The sequence below is a fragment of the Mycteria americana genome, chromosome 14 (assembly GCF_035582795.1).
Source record: "Mycteria americana isolate JAX WOST 10 ecotype Jacksonville Zoo and Gardens chromosome 14, USCA_MyAme_1.0, whole genome shotgun sequence".
Taxonomy (NCBI): Eukaryota; Metazoa; Chordata; class Aves; order Ciconiiformes; family Ciconiidae; genus Mycteria; species Mycteria americana.
The window spans coordinates 704,212-729,377 of NC_134378.1; the positions used below are offsets into that span (position 1 = coordinate 704,212).

Below are 25,166 nucleotides of genomic sequence, written 5' to 3' on the forward strand. Positions count from 1 at the left end.
ACAACACTACCACAGGCTCACAGCTTTTCCCCGCTGATAGACATGTTGAATTTGGGTGCAGCATGGTCACAGTCACCATGTGGATCTCACCCATGGTCTCACGTGGGTGAGAGCAGGTCCCCACTCTGCTGCAAGTCCTGCCCTTGTAGCTCTATTTTTTAGGGCCCTATTTTACCTTTGTCGCACCTGGGGGTCTGATCTGGATCCTTAGGTAGTCTTTGTTACTGCTGGCACAACTAAATCATTCCCCTCACTTAACTTAATATATACAGCACTGCTGCCCCACCAGAACAAGCAGCTCCATCCCTCTTCTATAACTTGTATCCTGCTCATCTTCCTTCCATCAAATTTCCAATAAATATTTTCTACTCCCAGTAGAAAATGTAAAGCCCAGTATGTCTCCTCCCCCACCTCTGCTGGTCACTCCAACAACCAAAGGACCTACCTGTTACTGAAAACCTTGCTGCAGTTGTAAACCTTAATGGACAGCATCTCTCCCATGACAAGCTTCCCATAGTGAGGCCAGCAAAAGAGCTACAAACAAACAGAGCAGGAAGAGATGACAATTCATTCCCAGCTACACTTTCCCTTGTTTGATAGCTGGTTGGTCTCCTCTGCAAGGTGACTGAACCAACGAGCATGACAAAAAGCTGCTGCGGTGGGAAGTTACTTTCCTGCTGGCCAGGGCAGACCCAGCAGCTGAGAATGGAGGAAGGATAGGGAAGGGAGTGAGAGTCCCTCCAGCAGCACAGAGCCACAGGTCAGATGCTGAAGAAGCCAGAGCATCATCACCCTGGCAAAAGGAGGATGCTTGTGCCTGTTGAGGTCCCTGAGCTAGCAGGTTGTGGGGTGAGATGGGGCATGGGAAGGTACAGAGGTACTTGGGGAGAAGAGATCACCCAGGGCAGGGAGCCATCAGGCTCAGGCACATCACAAAGCTGCGCCCTGAGGCTGCGATTCACCTGACACCCAAACTGGCCGGCTGCCTTGCGGCTGGCAAGTAAGAATGGTCCCTCCTGCCCCCCAATCCTTCTCTCCTTTCCCCAGGCGGGGCAGAGGCATCCGGACGGGACGGTAAACGAGCGACGGGAACCACCCACCAGCCCGGTATAGCCGGGCTTTTACAGGTTTCAGGGACGTGATGGTGAAGATGGGCGCTAGGAGGAACGCTTCCCGGCCCACCCCCGTCCCTGCTTCCCCCGTTACCCCCCCTGCCCCACGAGGCATCGACCGAGACGCTGCCGTGTCCCATCCCTGTCCCATAGACGACACCTGCGGAGGAGCCCCGGTGCTCCGCACGCCCCGCCGGTTTGCCCTCACCTCCCCGAAGACGGCCTCCGGGCCGCAGCGGATCTTCCTCGTCTTCTGGGTGAAGCCTTGGGAACGAGAGGGGAGGCGTGAGGTGCCGGCGGGGCAGCACGGCCCGGACCGGCCCTGCTCACCCGCCCGCCGCGGGGAAGGCAGACCCCGACCCTCCTTCCCTCCCTCCCTCCCACCCAGCGTGGCCGGGGCCCACCTCGGAAGCTGAGCTGCACCTGCCGCTCGCCGCGGCCCGGCAGCCGGGAGAGGCGCCGGACGCCGACGCTGAGCGCCATGGAGCCGGCGGCGGGCAGCGCTGCCCCGCTCGGCCCCGCTCCGCCCGGCGTGACTCAGCCCCGACTCGCCCGCCGGTTCGGCCGCCCGCTCCCCGCCCCGGCGCCCCCGCGGAAAGACAAGGGGGAGCGGGGGGCAGCCCCGCCCGCTCCGTCTTCCTCAGCCCTGGAGCACCGGGGGATGGCCCCTGCGGGGCCACCGGCCCGAGCCCCCCCGGGGCCACGGCCCGGCCGGGCAGAGGGGAGCACTCGGCCACGGGGGGCTCAGGGAGGCTCTTCGCAGTTGTCTGTCCTGTGCCCTGCAGCGGCCAGACCCCGACGGCGTCCCGGCAGGCCCTGGGGCAGCACTGATGCTGGAGCCAGGGAGCCCAGCGGTGGGCGCTCTCCCTTTCCAGGGCTGGGGAAGGAAGGAGAAGGGAAAAGCCCCCAGCGGAGGCTGTCACGCTTCAGGGCAGGCCTGATGCCTGGGGGACAGGGGCTTCCAAAATTGGGACTACAGGATGCCGGCCTGAGCGCTGCAGTGAGTACCGGAGCCCAGCTCAGCTCTCTCCCAGCCCCGCGGCTTCTCCAGGACAAAATCACAGCTTCTGTGGTTAAAACCCTCCAAAGCAAATAGAGGGAGGGTGGGGAAGGGAAACCGGCTGGGCCGGCTTATGGCCCTCTGCTTAGGAGGGTTGGGCTCCCCTGACACGAGGAAACTGCGCTCGGAGCAGCATGTGCTCAGCAGCCCCCGCTCACCTCCCGCCTACCCCACACAGGAGCAACGAAAGGGACCAGAGGAGCCAAGTTGGTGTAGGCGGGACACCAGAGCACTTCCTGGGGACAGAGGCTGCAGCCCGGGTGCCAGCTCTCTACAGGACAGAGACAAGCATTGAAATCCATAGACGGCAAGGTAGGAGCTCCAGCTGCTACGCAGGAGCTGGCACCAGGCCCTCGCAGCAGGGAGGGTGCAGGAGGGAGACCTGGGGCACATCATGCCAGGAGCCAGCTGTGCTCACAGCTGTACTCACCGGCTTGGCCTGATCCAGCTCATTGCACCTGCACAAGAACTGGTAAACGAGAGATGCTGGAGCACTTCTGGAGCACAGATTTAGGCCAGATTAAAGTGATCGTACTATCATGAGCTCAGCAGGATTTGGAAAGCATTTCTTCCTCCCGCGGGTCTGGCGCTTTCATTCAGCGCCCAGCACCAAACATCTGCATCCACACACACCATACAGGGCTCCTTGCAACAGGCCAGGGTAGCTAATCCTGCTCTGCAAACACCAAGGAGTGAATCATGCCTGTGCAATGCCAGGCTGCTTTGAAGCAAGCCCTGCACTTATTCCCTTTATCTCCCTCTTACCCAAGAGCTTCCTGGAGCACCAGGGAAGCAGCACCTTGGCGGTGGAAACAAGCCACGGTGGGGAGGATACCACTTCACAGTGCAGCAACAAAACGTAGCAGGCTGGCACGACTTTTGTGAGGGAGCGGATCAGCTCAGGGCAGCACAGAAAGCTCAGTGCACTGACCCCACACCCAGTCATGGCTGGAGGGGGCAAGGGGGGCAATTTAGGCTGTTTAATGAGACATTCAGACCACCAAAGTGTGCTGCTGATGGGTGGACCCAGTATTTGCTAAAAAGCTGATCAAAAGCCATCATGTCCCAGTGGAGTTTGTGTGGCTTCCTCAAACACCTGGAGTGGTCTTATCACTTGCATTCATCTGAAGACGGTGCCTCAGTTTTGGTGAAACAGTCCCTGGGGGAACCAAACATTTTAGACCCCAAAATAGGGCCCTTAGCCCAACAAGCTGTCTGGGCAAAGGGGGATGGAGCATTATCTTCCATAGAGGAGGGAGCTCTGTCAGGTAGCATGGCACAGTCTGGCATGAAACGTCACCAGTATTTATTGCCAGGTGCCCTAGAAGCAAGAGGAACCCTCCCTGATGAGCTCCCACGTGCAATAGCTTTTGATTTATACAAAGCCCTGATGCTGAAATACCTTTGGGGACCGCAAGTACACGGGTGCTTGCCCAATCTCGGCCAAGGCCAGGGTAAAGAGACTTCTGGGGTGTTCCCTGTGCTTATCATGGAGATAAAGTGAGAGTGAGATCCAGGATGATGGAGAGCACGCACCGGCATCAGGAGAGAACAGCACATTCTCCTGAGGAAGAAAACCCAAGCTCAAAACCTGAGCTCTCGTCTACCTAAAGCGACAATACCTAAAGCGACAACCATGCTGTAAATCTGCATTCCAGCTACACCCAGGGCGGCACAAGGCAGGAGACATACCTCCCAGCCTCTCACCAAAGATGCCCAGCAGCCATCTCCACTGCTTCTAAAACCAGGAGCCCTGGGGGGAGTAAAGAATGAGAGAAAACAGGCAAAACTGTGCCATCGCAGTTCAGCAGCTTCCAAGCTTGACACTCCCATGACTTTTCACCTGGGCCCACACTCGTGCAGCTCTTGTTCTCAAGTGACAACCACGGGACTTGGGTCCCCTTGCTCATTCACATTTCAGCCACTTACCTGTGGGTAAACAGCATGTCCTCCAAATTCTCCTCTGCTCCCACAGGGGGAAGAACTTCCTCAGACCTGCCTCTACCACGTCTTGGCCTCTTCCTCCCCAAAACAGGGAAGGATCAGTGAGTCCAGCACCTCGCGAAACCTCAGCTAGCTGCAGAACAGTGACTCCACTCCTCATAGCCAGTGCAGAGAGACAGAGGATTCACTCTCTTCCTTTTGAGTGGGAACTGGCAGAGGTTTAAAAAGGAGAGGTGAAATGGATTTCCCATTACGCATTCTGCTGTCTCAGAGCTCATCTTCTGCCCCTCAAGGCTGAAGCAAAGGAAAGTCCCAACGTGCTTCTGAAGTCTTACCAAAGAAACCATTCACTGAAGCCAAGCACTACACACTGCCACCAGTATTTCTTGGGTCAAACAAGGGATTAGTGAGCCTTCAGAACTACTGCTGTAAATATCCTTTAAAGAACACTTTATTAAAAAGAAAAAAAAAGATACAATGCACACGCGTACACAAAAAAACAGCCTTAGGTTTGCTTGCATGCATAATACAGGGAAGGAGAGCTCTGCCCACAGGTTGTAAGCAGCTGAAAACATGAGTAAAGGATGCTCTCAACCACAGTGCAGTTTCTCAGAGAAGACTTGGCAGTTTTCCTCCCTCTCTTCCACACCTGTAACACATTAGTTTAGGCAGCTACTCAAGAAGAGAGGTTGCTTGGTTTCCTTTAAGAACCTAAATAAGTGCAAGAAAATTGGGTGCTGCAGGCTAGATGATGGAGTATTTCAGGAGAGACAGCCCAGCTTTCTGTAGAGGAAGCTGGCTGCTGCCTGTGGAACCTGGGAGAACACTTTGTGGTCAAAACTACGTTTGAATAAAAAACTAGCACAAATTCATCTTTGCTCAGCAGTGGTCCTAGACCCACAGCCCTTCAAACACAAGCTACGTACTAGTTTGTGGCAGATACCCTCCAGAACAACTAGTCTAGTTGAGGATGTAGATTCAAACCCAGGTTCTGTTTTCACACAGGTTTGTAACCTACCAGTGTCATAGCCTGAATCACCACAGCAGTATTCCAATGTATTCTCACCATTTCCTGGTTTACCTGGTAGAACAAATTCTTTCATAATTTCACAGTAAAGAAACAGCTCATCTTACTGCAGGACAGGGCTGCAGGATATACATTCAGCAGTCTAACAAATCTAATGATGATGGACAACTTGCTCTGCTTTTGCAGCTGATCACACTCAACCTAGGCTACTCAACTCAGACGCTGAATCACCACCAGGCTAGTATTGTAGCAAAGACCTTGCATAAACCAAAACATCCACACTGCTGGAAAACAAAAGGAAAAGCCCAGAAAGGAAGTAAAAGTCCAGACATGTTATCTAGGTCAAAGCAGATTATTTATTTATGAAACTGAAAGCGATGACCACTTGTAGTGCAATGACAAGCCCAAGTTCCTTTATCTCTATTTTGAGATGAACTATCAACTCGCATCTCTCAAAACAATTGTGCTTTGCTATCATGTGCTTCTTCTATAAGTCCCCAGACCACATAACACACACTTCCACACTTCTGAGGACACGGAAGCACCTCTTTGGAGTTCCACAGATAGTTACTTCTTCATTTTGTAACTTCTGTGACACAAAGAAATCACTCACAGGATCTTTATTTCAGTGTTTCCAGTTTCTGGATTTTGAAAGTCACATTAATGTGACTCATTAATCCCACACCACCCCCCAATTAATTGATGATTAATCCTCATTAATCCCCCCACAAATAAGCAAAGTGCAGTGTTCTTAAATTGCACCAATGGCTCCAAGCAAGAGGCCATCACAGAAGCAATTTTTGCTAATAGAAAAATGTGATCTAAAAGAAGTGAAGTATGGTCACTGAAATTTAAAAATAAACCTCTACATATAAAAATATACTGGCACTTTAGGAAGGCACAACAGGAACTACCTCAGGCATCCAACCAACAGACTTTGATTCCAACCAGTAGAGAAGGGTCCCCATTCCCAGGGCAGCTTGACAGAAGAAAAAAAAAAAAAAAAACAAACCTATCAAGGAACACATGATAAGTATCATTACAGTAAACAAGACTGCAGTATTTCTCCTACCAAACTCAGCATTGAAGCAGTGCGGCGTGAGCAGCTCAGTGCACATGCCCACACTGATACCAAGCAGCGGACGGGCCATATCAAGCAATGATGCATGGTATGATGTGTCACTGTTGCAAGGTGGAAAACCAACAAGGTCTATTTTTCTCTGACAAAAACTGCCAGCAGTTGTGTTTTTACTGTATTTACATTTCATCCAATTAGGAACAGGAAAGATCAAAGATACAGAGCACAAGCAGATAAGAGAATTAGTGTGAATGGTAAAATCTCAAGGCACTGAGCACCCACAGTGTGCAAGGGAGAGTGTGGGTGCAGACAACTCTCTTCACCCCAGTGACAGAGGTGGCCAGGGTCAGGCTGCAATCTACATCTTTATTTCCAGCGATTTCACAGGTGGCCATCCCTGCCATTTATAGTACGACACCAGCTGCTTAGGCACTTCAGCCAGAACCATCTGGGAAAGAGCTTCCCAGGGAGCCTGCAAGGAGAACAGGGAGAATAAATCAGAAATACTGCAGAGAAACAATTTATCAGCTCAGTGACAAACTCTCTTACAGATTCAGAGTGTAGCCCCCCACCTGCCACATCTTACTCCCTGTTTCAAGAGTTCCTTGCTGCAGTTTTAGGAGCACTTCCAGTCAGTCTCAGTAAGCACTGCTGATGAAAATCACTTGTTCCCACCCCTGCACCGCTCCCAGCTCAAGCCCAGGCTCACACAGCCTTTATATGGCCCTGATCTGGGTAGGAAACTGCCCCAGCCACTAGCAACCTCTCTTATTTGGGGTTTTCATTTTACTCCACTCCTCAACCCAATTCACTGTGCAACGTGCATGAATGCTAGTGCCAACAGTGGAAGTAGGGAGGAGCTGGGGAATGACAGGACTGCTTTCAACAGCAAGGAAGACGTATCTCATCTTAAATCACTCATGGGACCCAACATCAGAGACTGACAATATGATCTCAGTTCCTTGCCTGATGTTTGCATCCCAGGAGAGAAAACATCTCCTTTACTCCTTTAACTCTGCAATAGCCAAGAGATAGCATACTAAATCAATGATACAATGAGAGCCCTTTAAGAAAAGCTGCAAAAGAGCTGCGACAAGGCACACAGTTTTGAACACAGAAGCAAACATCTCTACTCTCACTGGGAACAAGCAGCTTGGACAGCACTTTGAGCATGCAGCTTGCTGCCTTGTCTAGATCCATGCTCATTTTTTAGATGTAGTAACTGCATATATATTAGCACCAGGACTCTTCTGAAGTTGAAGACAACTTACATTTTTTAACTGTCGGAAAGGCACAAACTGGACAATGTCTCGTGCAGCTGGCTCTCCTGTCAGGGACTTCAGGACACCATTGTCTCCATCAAGGAACTCCATTGCTTTGAAATCAGCTTCACCAACTCCAACAATAATGATGGACATCGGCAGCTTAGAGGCATTAACAATTGCTTGCCTAGTTTGGTCCAGATCAGTGATCTCTCCATCTGTGATGATCAGCAAGATAAAATATTGCTGAAAAACATTAGAAAGCACTCAGTTAGGGAGTTCAACACCAAAGCTCACATAACTGAAGGCAAATGGAGCAATTTCATACTCTAAGAAAGAAGTCACATGGTGCTGTGGATAAGACAAAACCAGAACATTAAAGAAACTTATGTTTATTCCCATTTTTTCCATATGCCTAACACCTTTCATTGTGCACTTCAGATTTCCTCTGTAGTAGAAAAAAGATAGAGGCTTAAATTCAATTTAGAAAGAACAATTACACCAATTGGCAGAAAGTACTAGAGATGAGCAAAGTACTACTGAATCAACAAAGCTCCATACAAAATTCACTGATGGGTGCTGCTTTACTCACTGACATCTCAAAAAGGCTAAAGTTTAATATTAAATACCCCTGGAGAGTAACTCAAAAAGCCTTATTTTTTAGTTACCAATAATTTAAATTATAAGTATTAGAAATCTCAAAATACAGCAGTGACAAATATCACGACACAAAGATACTCCAGAGATAACGAGGAGAAGAATACAGGAGCTTTTCTAGAAAGAAAAAAATACCTCAAACCAACACATTTAGCATGGTAAAGTGTGTAAAATTTCCTTCATTTTCCAGAGGCTAAGGTTTAGTACCTGGTTCTGAAATGAGCAAACACTGTTTTATAGCAGCTATCTATGGACTTAAAATGAAAATAAGAAATGAGACACACACAATGAAAACTGAATTTCCAATTCCAAAATCCAGTTAACACAAGTGTTACTATGGTTGTACCCCATTACTGACAGATTCTTTATTTAAATAGTTAGTTTTTCATCTGTAAGAAAAAGTAGAGATATTTAACACATACAGAGAAATAAGAAGATTCCCCCAAGTGTTGGGAAGGCTAAAAAATACCCTCAGAAATGTAAGAAATGGATCTCCCTAAACCAAGCACCTCAAAGCATGGGAAATATATTCAATGTACACACAAACATAAGTAGCACCAAAAATACTGACACAGCTAGACCATAAAGCAAGTGTCAGAGTGTACATCAAAATTCCTTCTGATTGGTCTGTCAAAATGGAATCAGTTAAATCTATCAGGAAATACAAGCCCTTCATCCTTAAGCAATAGGAATTAAGTTTAAAGAAATGAAGCTGAATTTTAACAGCAGTCGTGGCCGTGCAAGCACACAAATGAGATATGCAACACAGCTATAGAGCAGCACAGATGCTCTGCAATGCAATTAGCATACTGATTTAACAGTTCTCAGACTCCTTTGTTAATCTGGCCCTCTAGATATCGTGATTCTGCATGCCACCATGGTGGGACAGATAGTCACGCCCTCTGACGTTTTTCTTGGAGGCAGTCTTTGTGTACATTCTTGAGAGCAAAATTGTTTGGAATAAAATATATAGGGCCCTTCTATACTGTATGCATTCCTCACAGGTGATGGAGCTTGGCAAGAGAGGTTAGAGCGAGCCAACTGCTGACAGAGTCCAACTGGTCTAAAAGCCAACACAGCACCCCTGTATACTTCAACAGTAAGTACAACACCAGCAGCAGACTGTGAAAAGGAGAAATAAGTATCACCTGAGCAACAGAAACTAATGTCAATGTCTACCAAGTACAGGTTCATATCAGTATGTACCAAGAGAGTACCAACAGCCTCTCTGTAGGCTGGTAGGAGAGGACCAAATTTGGGATCCTAAGGAAGGAAGACAACATCACTTTACCATTCCATTCTATCCCATCATGAACATGGAAAACGTAAGTATCAACCCAACGCAGATCCACAGAAAGGACATGTACTCACTGAAGCAGTCCCTTGTTGTGCTGAGTGCGCTGCAAACCTTGCCACATGGTTTATAATAGGAGAGAAATTGGTTGGGCCATAGAGTCGGATCTGAGGAAGGATCTGGCGGTAGGCATCCACTATTCCTTGGATACCTGTAACACAAGGAAAGTAAGCTGCCACAAGAGCCTCACAACTTCTCCAGTAATTATTTTATAAGCATTACTAAATAGTACAGCAAAAGGATAATAATTCTTACACAGCTGTGAACTCCTAAAGGACAAATAAGCAGCACAATAACAGCAAACATACAAAGCACAGGGCTGAAACCAGTGGACATCTGCGGAGATAGGATTTGCAGATTTCTCCCCCATTGTACATTCTTCACATTACCCTTTGTGCCTCTAACATCACAAAGCTCATGGAAGTTGCAGGAAAAATAATCCAGTGAAGGCACACTGATGACTACGTTTACTTTGTTCTTTCTACCTTGTCATCCAATTTGTCTTGTTTAATTGCTTATAGACTAATTAGACAACAAGGCCAGAAGCTCTCTGGAAGAGTAACTTTTTATTTTCCTTGCGTGAAAGTTAGACAGTGATCCCTGATTCAGGATTCAAACATTTCTGTAACAGAAATAGCAATCCCTAAGGTTTTTCCTATGCAAGAAGCTTTTCTCAGGTTAACTAAACAAAATTTTTTAAGAAGTCTGATTTTAAATGGTGCATATTCTTCTGTGGATCCATCTAAATTGGCCTGCTCCTTGCTTGTATCAATGTAGCTTCATTTGCCACTGCTGCTTGCATTGTCCACCATGCACGTTTTAGTGCAGTAACTCTCAAAACTACTACAAAGGGACCCTTAAAGGGTAAAGACACAGATCCCTATGAGGCAGACAATGCTGAACTGACCGAGGAAATGCTTGGATTTTAACACTGAATCTCAGATTCCATTTTTTGTTGGCCTTAGACCAGAGAGAAAAACTGACCTGAGTTAAAAATGCTTGTTCAAGAACAATTCTGTGTCACTGCATGCTGACAGAGTTCTTAGTCCTAAAAGGTCATAATCCAGCTTAGAGAGCAGCCATTAAAAACAGCTGAAACAACCTCCACTAAAGAAGATGGCTATAAAGAAAATAAGCTTTTAAGACAACCCTTTAAAAGAAAACATTCAAACATATACGCATTGCTGATGAAGTAACCACGGTCCCTAACAGCCCTAGCAGACGGTCGCTCTGGAAGCATGACTAGCACAGGCACGCTGCTGATCTGAATCCACTGCCACCTATAACATACCAGAAGTAACCAAGTTGCAGCAACAAAAACTTCAGCACAGACTAACAATCAAATTAAATCTAGACCCCTTCACTAGAGCTTACGTAGACTGCACAGAAGTCTGCATCCACACACACCCACTCTTGTCAGCATCCAGGTGAGAGTAAACCTAGTTTGCTGCATGTCTTGGTGCTGCATCTGTTTTTCACCAGTTATGAAAGAAATACAACACTTCAAACATCTGTCCCTCTCACTGAAATATTAGTGAAGAGGTGTCCTCACCTTGACAATAAGGGTTGCTGGGGTTGAAGTTCAAAGCAAACTCATGAGATACCTAGGAAAGGGGAGATTACAAACAGTTAAGGAATGCAGACATGGACAGAGCAACTGCCCAGCATTGTGAAGGCCCTACCTGCCAGCTAGGAGGAACCTGAGCTCCAAACCCAAATGCAGGAAACAGCTTGTCCCTGGAGAGAAAGGGCAACAACAAGAAGTGAGAACGAGCAATTCTTTAGTAACTCACTATTCTGTTTCATTCCCAGAAAGCAGCTGGAGACCAAGGTTCAATTCCTGCCACAAGGAATGGGTACACCATCTAGCTCCCCATGGCCAGCCACCAGTTACCCAAGTGTTACAGGCTTAGGCTTGATAGTTTCAGAATTTCTTTCAGTGCAGCACCCCACAGGACTCTCAGATTTCGAAGTAGCAAGAGAAAAGCCAACCCAACCACAGCCTGGCTAAAGGACAGAGCTGACAAACATGTTTCCATTGAATCAAACAGGGCATTCATGTTTGAAATGCACCATCAGCAACAAGGGATTAGTAACCAGTTAAAGCAGCATTACAGAGTAGCCCAGGACCATAAAAGGGCAGACCTGGAAGGACAAATCAAGCAAATATGCCAAATTACGAAGGGCTGCCACTGCCCTCCCTGGCAGTGACAGAAGCAGGAGGAAGCAGTAGCAGCTCCTGAAGGGATCTCCCAAGGAAAGGTAGCACCTCAGTTATTCAAACACTACAGCTCTGGAACAAGCTATCAGCCTTGATCACTGACACCCACTGTGACACATTTTTGATGCGGTGGCTAGATCAGTTAAGATTATTACATACGTGTCATAATCCTGGACTATGCTTCCCACACTCCATATGGCAATCAGGTACTCATTTATCCCATCTGGGCTGATGTAGTGAAGAGAATCTGGTGACTTGGGATCTCCGTTGGAGCCAGTGAAATCTATACCCACCTGATCAGTCAAGATGATGACAGAAGTTACTGGTGCATCACCATAAGCAAATAAGAACTAACCATACCCAGAAACAGAGGGTTAGACCAGGCCCATACAGCTCACCTCCTCCCAGGCACACAGGCAGCCCTATACAGGGACAACCAAACGAGCCTGTGTAACTTTTCTCAGTGGGGTACATGCATGTTTAAGAAGTAGGAATCCTGTCCATTGATAGACTGAACCGATTTCTCAAAAGAAGCTTAAGAAACCCTAGTTCCATTAAAGTTGCTACTTGATCACAAAAAGTAAAAATATCATTTGTTTTTTGCAGTCTTCATCACTGAAATTTCACATGGTGTTTGCAGTCATTCACACTGCAAATAAAAGTACTAATCACAACTTCATTGCTCTTGTCTTGTCCTCTACAAAGATGTGCAGTGGGGAAACAACTCACTGTAAAATTAATCTGGCAGCCTCCCATGACGTAGTCCAGAAACGAATATTCTGTCTCAATCTAGAGGAACAGACAGACAGTGTTACACCTCCTCCCCATAAGAACAGATTTCATTACAATCAGAAAATAAGAAAGCCAAAACCCAACAAAAATCTTCCTACCTTGCAGGATTTTATCCTAATAATGCCTGAGTTTTTGTAGCTTTTTTTCTTTTGTTTTTTCTCAGGATGAATGCATTCAAATTCCACCTACAGAAAGCAAGCATGCAAGAAGCAAGTTCCAAAATATCTGCATTTACAGCAGGGCAAATTATTGAAACAGAATGGTGTCAGGCATCACACAATTTCAGAGTTACCCAAATATCTGGCAGAATTCTGATTTTTAAAATTAATTAAAAAGGTTTTCAACTACTTTGGCTGCTATCTGGCAAGCTAAATGGGATGCTTTTGCTACCAGCACTGGGCAGAACAGTGCTGGAAAAAAAGAAAGACCTCAGAAAAGTCTCTATCCTCATCAACATAACTGTTATTCTGTATGCAATCATGGAACGGTGTCATTGTATCAGAGGAAAAAAAAGTCGATCACAAATACGCGTGTTGCTCTTAACATAATCAGGTTCTTTTTCGGTGAAGGGAAGGGAATGCACTCAAACAGAAAACAAGGAGGCAAAATCTCGGGGTGGGGGAGGCCATAGAAGCCTAGGTCACAGGTTCCCAATGACAGTGTTTCACTGTTTTGCTTCACTCGCATTAGTTCTCATTTCACATGGGCTAGGGAAAAAGGCGAGAATCTTCCACCAGCTTTAGGATTACAACCACAGAAATCAAGTTGGCTGGCAACTGGAAGCAGTCCTAGGCTGTGTCCTGTGTGCGGATTCATCTGTCTGAATTCAGACGAGACACCTCTATGAGAATGACAGTTCAGGTTTTCACTGCAGACAACAGAGAGAAACCAGCGCCACCAGCAAATGATTCAACTTATTCTAAACTGGATGCCCAAGACAAGGCAAGAAGAGTGCCCCTTGGAAGCACTGCTGCTCTCCGTTAGCTAGAAAGGCAACCAGAATGCTCGTGAGGGTGACCAGCTCAAGCACAAATGTTATCTGAGACAAGCCCTACCTCTGCACTTGTCTGTTAAAGCATGAACAAACCCTTTTATTTCCACTTGACTCAGCAGAGGCAAAAGCAAGCTGAACTGCTGGGAAAAGTGGCTGGCGGCCAGCAGACAATGGGCTCAAGGATGTCTTTAGGAATAGGAATGGTAACAGTACCCAAGGAAAACAGAGCAATTTAATTCCCACACTAGGTTTTATTCTTCCCAGATGTTGGCTTAGGAATAGGAATGGTAACAGTACCCAAGGAAAACAGAGCAATATAATTCCCACACCAGGTTTTATTCTTCCCACACGTTGGCTTAGTAATACAAAGATACAGACAGAAAAATTCACTTTTGGAGGCAACAACTAAAAATATATCTCTGAGGTCAATATTAAAAAGGGTTTGTGAAAGACTGAATTATGGACTAAGTTAGCGGGGATTGAGAAAGCTCACCGGAGAGCCGCCACCTGCTTTCTGCAGCTGAGTCAGGTTAGTTTCAAAAGTGCCTATCAAGTCATGCGACCCATCGCTGTCGTGATCTGCACACTGTACCTGAAAGGGAAGAGAGCGCAAGCAATGGGCAAGCGTACTGCATTAGGGAGAACAGCAGCTGCTCACCACATGAACTCCTGTTTCCAAAAGCTTTGCAGCGATGCTAGCGAACTCCCCTATCACATCTGAACTGGTGGTGTCATCCATATCACTAACTGAAACCTGATAGTAAGAGAGACACCCAGAGTGAACCTCAGAAAAAGGAAGATGTTCAATTGCTCACCCATTTAAGTACACACAGTTAAAGTTTTAATTAAAAGCTTTCTCCAGTTTAAACACAAGAGATTAAAAAAAAAAACACACACACAAAAAACCCCACAAAACCCCCTAACATTTCACAGCCCGGATGTATAAATGCAAGATCATTCAGGACAAGATATGCAACTGGGGTAATGGGAAGAAGCAATTAAAAGTTTGTTATCTAAGCACTTTCTGAATATACTCTTTTCTTCTGCCCAGCAATAGCATCAATTTACAAAGAAATTGCAATTTCCACAGAGCACTAAGTCTGCCTTTTTCTGCATCTTATACCAATCAAATTATAATTAATTGATTGCTGATTAATTATTAATTAATTAATACCCAGTCATGTTTAAATCAGTATGAAAGCTTCAGAACTAAATAATGCAAAAAGAGCAATGCATTTAAAAATAATAATATGCTAATAACTATGGCTTAGAGCAAACACAGTAAGATGTATATTGTTAAGAGCTCCCCACAAAATCAACTGAGGAGCATTTATAACATGCACAATACACACGACTGCAGAACACAAGTAATTCCAGAAGCAGTCAATCAAGAAACAGTTTGTGAAGAGCTGCTTCCTCCCCCGTTGAAGTTCACATGCTACACAGGATTCAAAAGCTCTCTCTTTCCGAGATCTGCCTCTAGTAATCAAGAAACTGATGCTACTCCATTATAAACCACAGTGACGGCTTTCTCCTCAGGATGAAGCAACAAGAGGAACCCGTGGGTAACACCTCGATCAGGATGTCAAATTCAGTGGGTAGATATCTGAATTTGAGACAGGGTTCTTTTAGAACTACTTTGATCTGCTAGGGATCTGCCACTGGTATGAGTGGGAAACCTGTACAAAAAGCCCGGTAAATTATGGCCTGATCTAGGCACCTAAATGGGAAGCACCATGTCATCCTTCAGTCTCCTAATGGATAAACAAGATCACCTTAGAGACTGTGCCCCCCCTTCTCCCCCTTTATCCTTCCCAACCCACCACTTCTCCACTCCTCTCTTCTGCATACTCCACCATGAAGCAACTCCCACCCTCCTGCCCAAACTCCACTCCACCTCTCTCAACAATTCTGATGTTTAAACATCACCCAAAAGCAACTGGATTATGCCAGGGAGGCCAACGAAGGAGGCTCTCATGCAGAAGCCAGGGTGCGGACTCCCGGTGCAGGGTCTCCTTCACACCAATGCACCTGGAGAGCTGCAGAGAATTCAGCAGCTGCCGCCTCCACGCACCTCCTCTCCCCTCCTGCTTGCTCCCGCTCCCCCTCTCAGCCATGCCAATAAAATTGTATTTAGGCTTAAAACAAACCTCTTTTTGCAAGGGTTTTCTAAAACTAGCCAAGATTCACTGTATGCAGTCCAAAGAGTGGTGCTGCTGCAAACAAAATCCTGCTAGCGATACTGCAGAACACTGTATATAGTTATTTACTGACAAATTGTTTCTTCGCAAAAGAACTATCCCATATTCATTATGAGCCTTGGAATACAGTCAGCAGGTAAAATGCCCCTTTCATCTACAGGAGGAACTTTCAAAATTCACAGAAAATGGATTTGCCTTTATGTATATGCCATCAAACAGGTGCACTGGCGGTTTTAGTCCCAATACCAACACCCACAAATTTCACATTTGCTACTTCCATTTAAATAACTATGGGGAAGAGATGCTACTTTCATTTGCCCCTATTTTTAACAAAACTGTCAAGAAGATTAGGCTGTGTCACAAATCTGAGCTGTTCTTAACACAGAACAAGGAGAACATCACTCTGCATCACAATGAAGAAAGAATTACCGAAATATTAGGTAGCGTCATTAATTTGATCAAAAGATTTATGTTCACACACATATTCGGTACATAATCCTCATACATAGCTGGCAAAGCTGATGTTTAGGGGACACATCAAAATGGCTGTTTCCACTGTGCTGAAGTACAAGTTCTCCCTTCATTGACTGCTGTTATTTCATGCATAATTGTTCCTACATAAATTTTTGGAAGCCTCAAACAAGAGGTTCAGAGCAGCAAATACCAGATGAAAAATGAAACGCCAGTGCAATATTATATTCTTTAGTGCTGCTAGTGAAACTCCTGTCAGCCTGGATTCCCCTTTCTGACTGACTTCCCTAACCTGTTAAGTACAAGAACAGTATAATCCTTTTTCACAGCTGCACTGTAAAACTTAATAGATTGTTTGCACATGCATTGAGAATTTTGACTGAAAAACAAACCAGCAGCAAAAATCTATCCTTTTTAAGAAGCACATCATTCCAAAGTGAATTCCAAAGCACAGACAGCTTCTGGAAAACAAACACACACACACACACACACCCCCCCCCAACAAAACAAAAAAACAAAAGAAACCAAACAAACAGAAAACAAACACCACCTCCACCCCCCCCCACCCCCCAAAAAAAAAACCCAAACCAACCACACAAATCTTTTTGGACTATAGCAAATACAGTCTCATGTAATAGAATGCGTAAAGCATGCCACCTCATGCCAGTTTTGACAAATGATAATATGCATCTCCTTGCCATCTCCTTTCCACATTTGCTGCTCACTTTTGGACCAAGAGGACTTCTTCCTGACCTAAGACTGTTGATTCCCCAACAATAAAAGCTCATGAACACCACTCAGAACATTGCCACATATCAACAAGCCCAGCACACCTGAACATCTATTTCCAGGTTAAGAATCTCAGGAATTCTTTGGACTGCCGTGCTGCACAAATAAAAACATCAGCATGCATGCTTTTTGCTAAACCTTTCAGATCAAACTTACAGCATGAGATTTCTTCACAGACAGGATGAGGGCAGAAAATTCTGCAAATGGAAAGGGTTTAGGAGTTGGATAAGCAGAGAGAGACTATACTCACATAGAACTATCTATGGATTTAAATGCCTTTACATTATCAATGCATTGCTTAGAACAGAAATTAACAAATTAATTTGCTATCAGATTTTCTTTTGTAGAAACTTATTAAAAGATGTAATTGTTCTGCTACCACCTCCATAAACCAAGACCAGAGAGAATGAGTCATCATATACAAGACCACAAGGAATTGCAGTTCTGACTCAAAACCAAATTTCTAGTTAGAACAGCTTGAAAAAGAGTTGGGACAAGCCTGCCAGTCTCATGAACGGATGAATCTGACAGATGCATTAAGGTCCTCTCTATGTCAGTATCCTAAGGCACTAAAGCTTGTCTGACATACATGAGCTTCTCAGTTAACTTAGAAACAGTGCTAGAAAGTCACAATTTAAAAAAAAAAAAAAAAAAAAAACCAACACACAAAAACCACCACAAAACCACCCCAAGAACCAAACGACCAACCAACAGGAGCCCCTCCCTCCCCCCCGCCCCAAAACCCAACGTGAAACCCTGGCCAGAATTGTGAAAGAAATCAGTTGCAATTCTTCTTATGACTAATCATTAGAAAGTGTGTCACTTCTGCATTTCCTGACTTCTCAATTTGACAACTCATGATGTTTTAATACAGACTTCATACTTAATAGACATATAATAACTTATCTGCCACACTACTATTCTAGAAAGTCAATCTAAAAATTTAAGTATGACTAGACAACCTGATAACTCATAGTTAACATCAACAGAGATTGGATTACTTTCAACAAACAAAGAGAATTTCTGAAGGCTGTACCTTGATAGGTTTATTAAAATCTCCACCACAGAATGTCTGCAAGGGAACACTGAACTTCCTCCAGCATGGATTTAAGTTGTTCTTAATCACCTTGAAAAAAATACAGCATAATGTCATGTGAGGGATGTGGCGTGCAAGTCACTAAGAAACATAACATGAGGGTTCTGCACAGCTATCTAAGAACAGCCTCAGTCAGTTCAACCCTGACATGCATGGATGGCCAAGCAAAAGCTCTGTAAGAAACAAAAGCTTGAAGTTCAGGGTAAAGTTGAATTTTAGAGCCAAGCCAACCTAACAGCTCATCACCACTGACAGGGAGGAGAGTCCTGCCACGCTTCTCACTTCGTGCATGGTTGGACTCTTCACAGAGCCAGCTTAATCCAGTCACCTGGCAGCAAATAAACAATTTTCTGCCAGGTCAGTGAGCAGAATCCCTTTTTTAGGATACAAGACAACTTTCATCACAGAACTGTACAAAGCATGACCAGGAGTGGGACTCCCACTTTCAGTAGAAGCTGTCTGATCAACTCAAAAACATCAAATACTACCTCTGATCTGTACACCAGCTGCCACATTCCAGCATCACTTTGCTTGTAAAGCTCCAAAAATGGATCCGATTTACCTAAGAAATCCTGCAAACAAAAACCCAACAGAAGTAATCAGCCTCCTTTATTTTACTCGGATGACAGAATAGCTGGCTAATCAGTACACAATACTTCAAACAAAGCACAAAGTCAAACTATACATTTGTTTTCCCCTCTTTTGTTTTACTTTTCTCTTTTAAACTGCTGCACTTTCTAAGCCATCAGAATTTATCAGCTCTGATTCCAAGACAGCCGCTTCAGTCCATTTTTGTCACTATAAATCACGTCATTTTGCTGACTGAACAATGAGGTCACTAAATCCCTAGACTGGTCTTTGGCTTAAAATAACATCGAGGCAGCATACCTAAATTTCCACCTTTTCTTCCTTAATAACATTACAGAAAGCTCAGTTCACAGCTACAATATGCATCGGAGACAATTATGTAACTGAACTGTATTAATATACAGAATATTCCAAAGCCAAAATAATCCCCTAAAACCTAAACCTGGTGGTTGAGCTTCTGGTTTGACATTGTGGTTTTCAACATGAAATTTTATCTCCTGTTTACTTCACTGTAAGTAACGAAACACTTTGAGCCTTGTTTCATACATGGATTACCTAGCTTAGTTGAACGTCTGCAAATACAGAGAGATTCCTGGCCAAAAAGCACTAACTGTAAATATGGCAGAAGCATGTAACAATTTTTAAAAATCAATACCTTTTTGTCCAAGTTTCGGGCTTCAATTTCCAAGTACACAACCCTGGTATCTTTAATCTCCTCTGCTGAAATCTGTGCCATGAAAATTTAAAAAAAAAAAAAAAAAAAAACCAAAACAAACTAAACAAGAAAACCCACAGAGTTTTGCTCATACCTTGTCCATGAAAGAAACTGTAGTTACAAATATCTATCTTTCCTGTACACATGTAGCATTTGAAGATACACTGACAGAAAACCAGAAATGTTACTTTGTCCCAGACAACATATGAAAGAATGAAAAACCATTTCTTCCCACACAAAAACCTTATTTACCGTAATGGTGCCCTTTCCTGCTGGTTTTCCCTGCTCCAATTCCAGTGGTCGAGTAAACACCGAGCTGGACACAACCTAATGTTAAAGGACAAATAATATAAATATCAAGTTAGACAAAGAGCAAAGAATTACTCTTCAGGAGCAAAATTTTCAAACTCTCCTAAAAGATCTAAAATAATTTAAATGCATTTCCAACAGCAACAGCCATCAGAGTTTGTGCTCCTGAATGGCTGAACAGTCTGAAAATTATCTTCTCTCACTATCCACAAAACAGTACCCACTAACATGTCTCCAAACTTAACTTTAGCCTCCTATTTTTGCTACCCCTGAGACACAAGAGGCATTTTCATCACAAGTAGTCAAAAAGCTATTAAAAAACAGAAAAGACTATTTAATTTATCAAGTCTTTCTTTAATAACATGAGCATTTTTCTTCTCCTACCTAGCTATACAAACCCCTCCTCAGGAAATGAATACAGAATCTCAAATAGCCTTATTTCCCCAAATTTACTGCCTGATGATCACTTTGTGCAAAGGAAAGTCCATTAGAGCTCTCCAAGCACCATGCCTTCCTTACTCCCAGACTGCCTTTAGCGCTACAAGTGCCTCCTAAGTTAAGGCAATTAATGGCAAACTAGGTGCATTTCTAACCTTCACTTTGTGACTGACACAATGATTTTTCTAACTACGTTCAATAGTAATGCAAACTAACCTGTTCAACAAGATGTTTTCAAATTTGAATGTGTCGAAGCCTTTGATAAAGCAGTCTTTCACCCCATTTTTCATAATAAACCCAGCACTTGCTGCTACTTTGTAGATCACTTAACACGCCCCTATGTATACCTGTCCCAGCGTGCACTCAATCCCTCCAAGGTAGTCATCATCATTTAAATCAAAGGACTTGTTATCGATATCATACACGCCGAATTTCAGCTTCTGCACTTTCTCAAAGTAGTAGTCCACAACCAGTTTCTTGCAGAATTCAGGGTTTTGGCAGTTCTTGATCCTCTCTGTGCGATCTAGCTGGACAAACACAGAAACAAAGCTGTTGATGATGAGTAAGAACCACAGTTTCTCCCACACAGCTTTTAATCTGCGCTCCCGGGCCTCTGTGCTGGTCGAACACAGGCACCAGCCGGGCTACACACCCTGGACTGTCCTTCCTGCTCGGCAACAAACCAGGCCACTGCTGCCAGGCTGACCAACGAACAGCTCACCAAGAAAGGAAATTGCGTCGGATAATAAACGTTACTGTATGGAAAAATTCTGAAAATTAGGGGGAAAAAGGCTGGTGAAATGCTGTTATTCTGGACTGCATGCTCTGAGGTAAAGGAAAGAGGACAGGCCATATCGTAACAGGCAAACAAATGTCCTGATGCGACTCTAAGCAAACATATGAGCAATTAACGAAATCAATGAATGTAAAACTCCAAAGAGAGTTTGAGCGTGGGCATCGGGGGCTGCTCGTTGAATGCAAACCTGAATTAAACATATCATGCACCCGCTGGGAAAACCAACAGGACGGAAACAGGGAAAACCCCGTGTGTTTGCACCCGACGGCAAAGCAGGGGCTGACAGCCGCTCTTACCTCAGCCCACTGGCCGCCGCCCACATCCTGGAGCAAGACACAGAGGGGATCCGACCTGGAGCCCAGGTCCCTGTCGAGGAGGCTCCGGCAAGACACCGACAGCTCCACCCTGGACACGCACCCGGCCATCTGCGGGCAGAGCAGAGGGTCAGACCGCCCGCCGGGGGGGTTGGGGGGGGCGCCTCCCCCCGATGCTCCCGGCGGCGCGCGCGGCCGGGGGGGCGGGGCGGGGCCGCGCCGGCTGCCGGACGGTGCCGGGGCCCCTCGGAGCGCGCCCGCAGCGAGACGGCGGCGGGAGCGCGGCCCCTCGGCGGGAGGCCCGGCTCCCTCCCCCCCGCGGCCGCGCAGCGCCGCCGGCCCGCGGCCCGCTCGCCAGCCCCGGCAGGAGGGAGGAGCGCGGCTACCGCGCCGCCGGGCGCCGACCGCGGCCGGGCCCCGCGCTCCCGCCGCCTGTCCCTCCGCCTCTTCTAGTCACGTATTCTCATCGGGGTCTGCCCGCTGCTCCCGGCGACTCCTGCTCCCTACGGCCGGGCTGCAGGGAGGCAAGCGCCGGAGCAAAGGGCCCCTCCCTCCACCTCGGGGCACGCTTCTCCCTACCGCCCTGTTCTCCCCAAGGGGAAATGAATTTTTAAAAGCTCTCTCGCATGTTGTCACTTCATCGGGGCAGCTGTTGATTAAACAATTCCCGAAGCTCAAGGTCTGCCGGCGCAGATGCTCTCACAGCCTTTCACTTCACAGGGAAAGGAAACCCTGTCTGGACAGCGCCTGCAGGCAGCGCAGCGGAGCGGAGCAGCGGCCACCCTAAGCTGAAGAGGCTGAAATCTGCTCAACGCAGCGGAAGAGTTGTGCAGCCCCCCAGCCTCGAGACCTCCCTTCGATCCTTACACGCTCGGCCACGGGAGCTACAGAGCCCCATTTCTTTGCGGTGCTGCCTTCAGAAAAAAACTGTAACAATCTCATAACAAGGTGATAACTAATTTTTATTACATATCAAACTGCAGACACTTCTGTTCAAGGAACAGATATAATTCTCAAAACTGAATTTAGAAGATAAGCCTTCAAGCCTCAAAACATTCAAGAGATGGGACAGCTTGAGAGCTCTAGCAAGTACTTTAAACGTGAGTATTTCAGAGAAGCTCCTTCAGAGTTTGGAAAATAAGGAGATAACTGTATGCTCTTTCTAGTATCTGAGTATCCACATGGCACTCTCATACTTGCAGGATGTATGTATTTATCTCAATGAAGACATGAGCTTTATTAGACAACATTTAATCCCCGAGACTTCCCTGTCTGCCATCTACCTTGGACAGATGTTAATGACGTCACTTAATACACTATTGCACAGCACTCGGACGCTCCAGTGATGGTGGCAGGACAAAACCAGAGCTCAGTAAGAATTAGCAAGGCTTTAGGCAAAGAGGATCATGGTTCAGCTTTCTACTTAGGTTGTCATCATCATCTGCTTTAACGCCAGCATTTTCAGAGAGGCTAGTTTGAAGTAGTCTGATCAGCTGTTCAAACTACTAGTTAGAGCCATCCATCTTCCACTTCAGTTGCCTTCAACCCCAAATAAGATTCACAAAAGAAACCATTGCCTTAATAAATACGTTCCTCCTAGAATCGCAAGTCACAGGTACCAGGTTTCTTCTTTACCTACACATACCATTCCACCAGACCAGCTTACATCTCACACAGTCTCACGTCTGCACAGTCTGCACCTCTACAGACAATTGTACACATTTGTATGACACCAGTTGTCTGACAACAAGGAAGATCAGGACAGCCAGCCTTGGCTCCCGTGCCAACATTTCTCCTCCATTTTCCTCTACTGCAACAGGGATTTCTGTACCAGCAGGAGACAGAACCAGGAGCCACCTTTCCTCCCCAGTAGAGCACAAAGGATCAGGAGTAAAGTTAACCTCAAAGAAACAGCTCCCTGCAAGCTTTAGCATCCCCAAACAGTAGCAGTTCCTTTCTAGGAGGAAACCATTACTACAGGTCTCAAGCTGCATGCAGAACAAGTCCATACCTATTTATTCCATGTTACAAAGATACCGGTAAGGAAAAGTTAAAAGTTTGAGATGGGAACTGTTAAACCACACAATGAAGCCAAGAGGTGAAGTAATGCAAGTTCTCGAACCTGGCCACCTCCCATCCGCTATCTGAATCTCTTCTCCAGATCAGTACCAATGAAATTTTGGAAATACTCCACTGTTCCAAGGATTTATCTTTCAATATACTAATACCCAGAAGGCTGTCTCATCCTACTGTTTTGGATTTAGTAATGGCATAGGATTTCCCTTGAAAAACAGCTCAGGTGTTCTGCTGAACCCCTCAGAAGTTACAAACCACAAGGGATCCTTTCCCACTACATCCTCCTGCCCCATTCGGAGATCGCAGGGCACCAGCTGATGCATGTGACAATCAGGACACAACAGTGTACAGCCAGGCCAGTTGTTCAGAGCAGCTGAGCAGGAACTGTTCTTCTAACAGGCTATACTCCCTCCTTACCAACTCAGGGGACAACAAGAAAGCAGGTTTAACAACTATAGACAGAACCCTATAGAAAGAAGAGGGATAGCTCCTTAACAGATTCAGATAAAAAAATTCATGTTTAATCTGAAAACATCAGTTTGAACCTCAGCCAGCAATTGTTTATATATTGCTGCCTACAGACATCCTTGAAGAGCCCACACAGTTTTTTTTTCACTTCACAGCTTTCCAAATACACTGTATGATGTTCTCCAGTTTCAATCCATTCCTTGAATAATAGCAGCAGAAAATCCTGATCATAGACTAGTCTGGGTATCTCAGCAGCAAAAGCAAGTAGTAGGTGGTCTGCTGAGACACAGCATCCATTTCAGTCAAGCCTGAAGATCCACTTAGCCTCTAGGTAAGCACCTTCACCCAGTCATCCTGCTCACACAGTAGGGGGGAGAAGTGCAAATCTCTTGAAACCTGCCCGCATCTGAAAAGCTTAGAAAGATCAAAAGCTTAATATATTTTCATCTCCAAACACACACAAAAATACTGAATGGGAAAATAAATAAATAGTGGAGTTCCTCAGCAATTAGGAAAACGAGCCCCAAGTTCAGTTACCACCTGTTTTTAAACAGAATTTAATGATGATAAGCATAAAGCACAAATTCCAGAATTTACTTTCATTCTTCACAGTAAACTGTATTTTATGATAGTAATTGCATCTCTTTTCCTATAAAAAACTGAATTGTTTATGTGAAATGTTGACTTTCATCTCCACCTCTCTCCATAAAGGCTCTGTTCACTTCCTCAGACAGGAGTGACCATCCTGAAAGCTTTGAAAATGCCATGAATCAGCATTTGTACTTAGAACAACCCCATGCCTAACACAACCTCCCATCCTGTTTCTCTTTAAGCAGAAGCCTGCAATGCTTTCTCTTTTCTCTCAAGCCTCTGAGTTCTGAACATCCACACAACCCTGCAACATCATCTTGATATTTCATCACTTTGAAAGCTGCCCAGCTGGCACATGCCAGCTTACTCCTAAGGAGGAAGCACTGCACCGTCAGTATGGTTTTGAACAACATGGACTGAGCAGTAATGCTTCATCACTTACTAGTGCTGTAAAACAGACACATGATGAGAGAAGAAAGTTCTAGTGATTACTAAGCTCAAACAGTGCACAAAGGCTCTGATCCCAGCCTATGTATACAGTTTGGTGTAATTGAACTGAAAGAACTTGGGGTTTTATTATTTTTATTAATAGCCTTCCTTTTTTCCTTGGCATGCATTCAGAGAACACCAATCTCAGCTTGCAGATTCGAGACATTTCAAAAACAAACTGCATTTTGTTTCACTTAGTTTTCATAGAGCATACTTATATTTATAACCATTCATACACACAAAATAAATTTAGCTTTTAGACTGGCAACAATTAATCTTTACTATGACAGGTTATTTACATTTGTTGCAACACTCAAATTCTTC

At 45.3% G+C, this 25,166-nt stretch overlaps 2 protein-coding genes across 8 annotated transcripts in view; both read right to left on the reverse strand.

The window, feature by feature from the left end:
* The window catches only part of LOC142417029 (fer-1-like protein 4), a 39,292-nt gene extending 37,938 nt beyond the window's left edge, over positions 1–1,354 (reverse strand). The window contains exons 1-2 of the mRNA XM_075517288.1: positions 1,321–1,354; positions 446–534 (exon numbers count right to left, since the gene is read on the reverse strand). Coding sequence (XP_075373403.1) covers positions 446–501 — 56 coding nt within the window. The 5' untranslated portion in view covers positions 502–534; positions 1,321–1,354. The remainder of the gene's footprint in view (positions 1–445; positions 535–1,320) is intronic.
* A 4,122-nt stretch (positions 1,355–5,476) lies between these two features.
* RBM12 (RNA binding motif protein 12) overlaps positions 5,477–25,166 on the reverse strand; it is a 44,375-nt gene continuing 24,685 nt past the window's right edge. For all 7 annotated transcript variants that reach the window (XM_075517295.1, XM_075517302.1, XM_075517296.1 and 4 more), the window contains 15 exons: positions 21,201–21,329; positions 20,456–20,635; positions 19,614–19,688; positions 19,302–19,373; positions 18,547–18,630; positions 17,999–18,088; positions 13,995–14,093; positions 12,606–12,692; positions 12,445–12,504; positions 11,875–12,008; positions 11,177–11,231; positions 11,047–11,098; positions 9,512–9,645; positions 7,493–7,729; positions 5,477–6,693 (listed from right to left, as the gene is read on the reverse strand). In XM_075517295.1, coding sequence (XP_075373410.1) covers positions 6,580–6,693; positions 7,493–7,729; positions 9,512–9,645; positions 11,047–11,098; positions 11,177–11,231; positions 11,875–12,008; positions 12,445–12,504; positions 12,606–12,692; positions 13,995–14,093; positions 17,999–18,088; positions 18,547–18,630; positions 19,302–19,373; positions 19,614–19,688; positions 20,456–20,635; positions 21,201–21,329 — 1,602 coding nt within the window. In that variant the 3' untranslated portion in view covers positions 5,477–6,579. The remainder of the gene's footprint in view (positions 6,694–7,492; positions 7,730–9,511; positions 9,646–11,046; positions 11,099–11,176; positions 11,232–11,874; positions 12,009–12,444; positions 12,505–12,605; positions 12,693–13,994; positions 14,094–17,998; positions 18,089–18,546; positions 18,631–19,301; positions 19,374–19,613; positions 19,689–20,455; positions 20,636–21,200; positions 21,330–25,166) is intronic.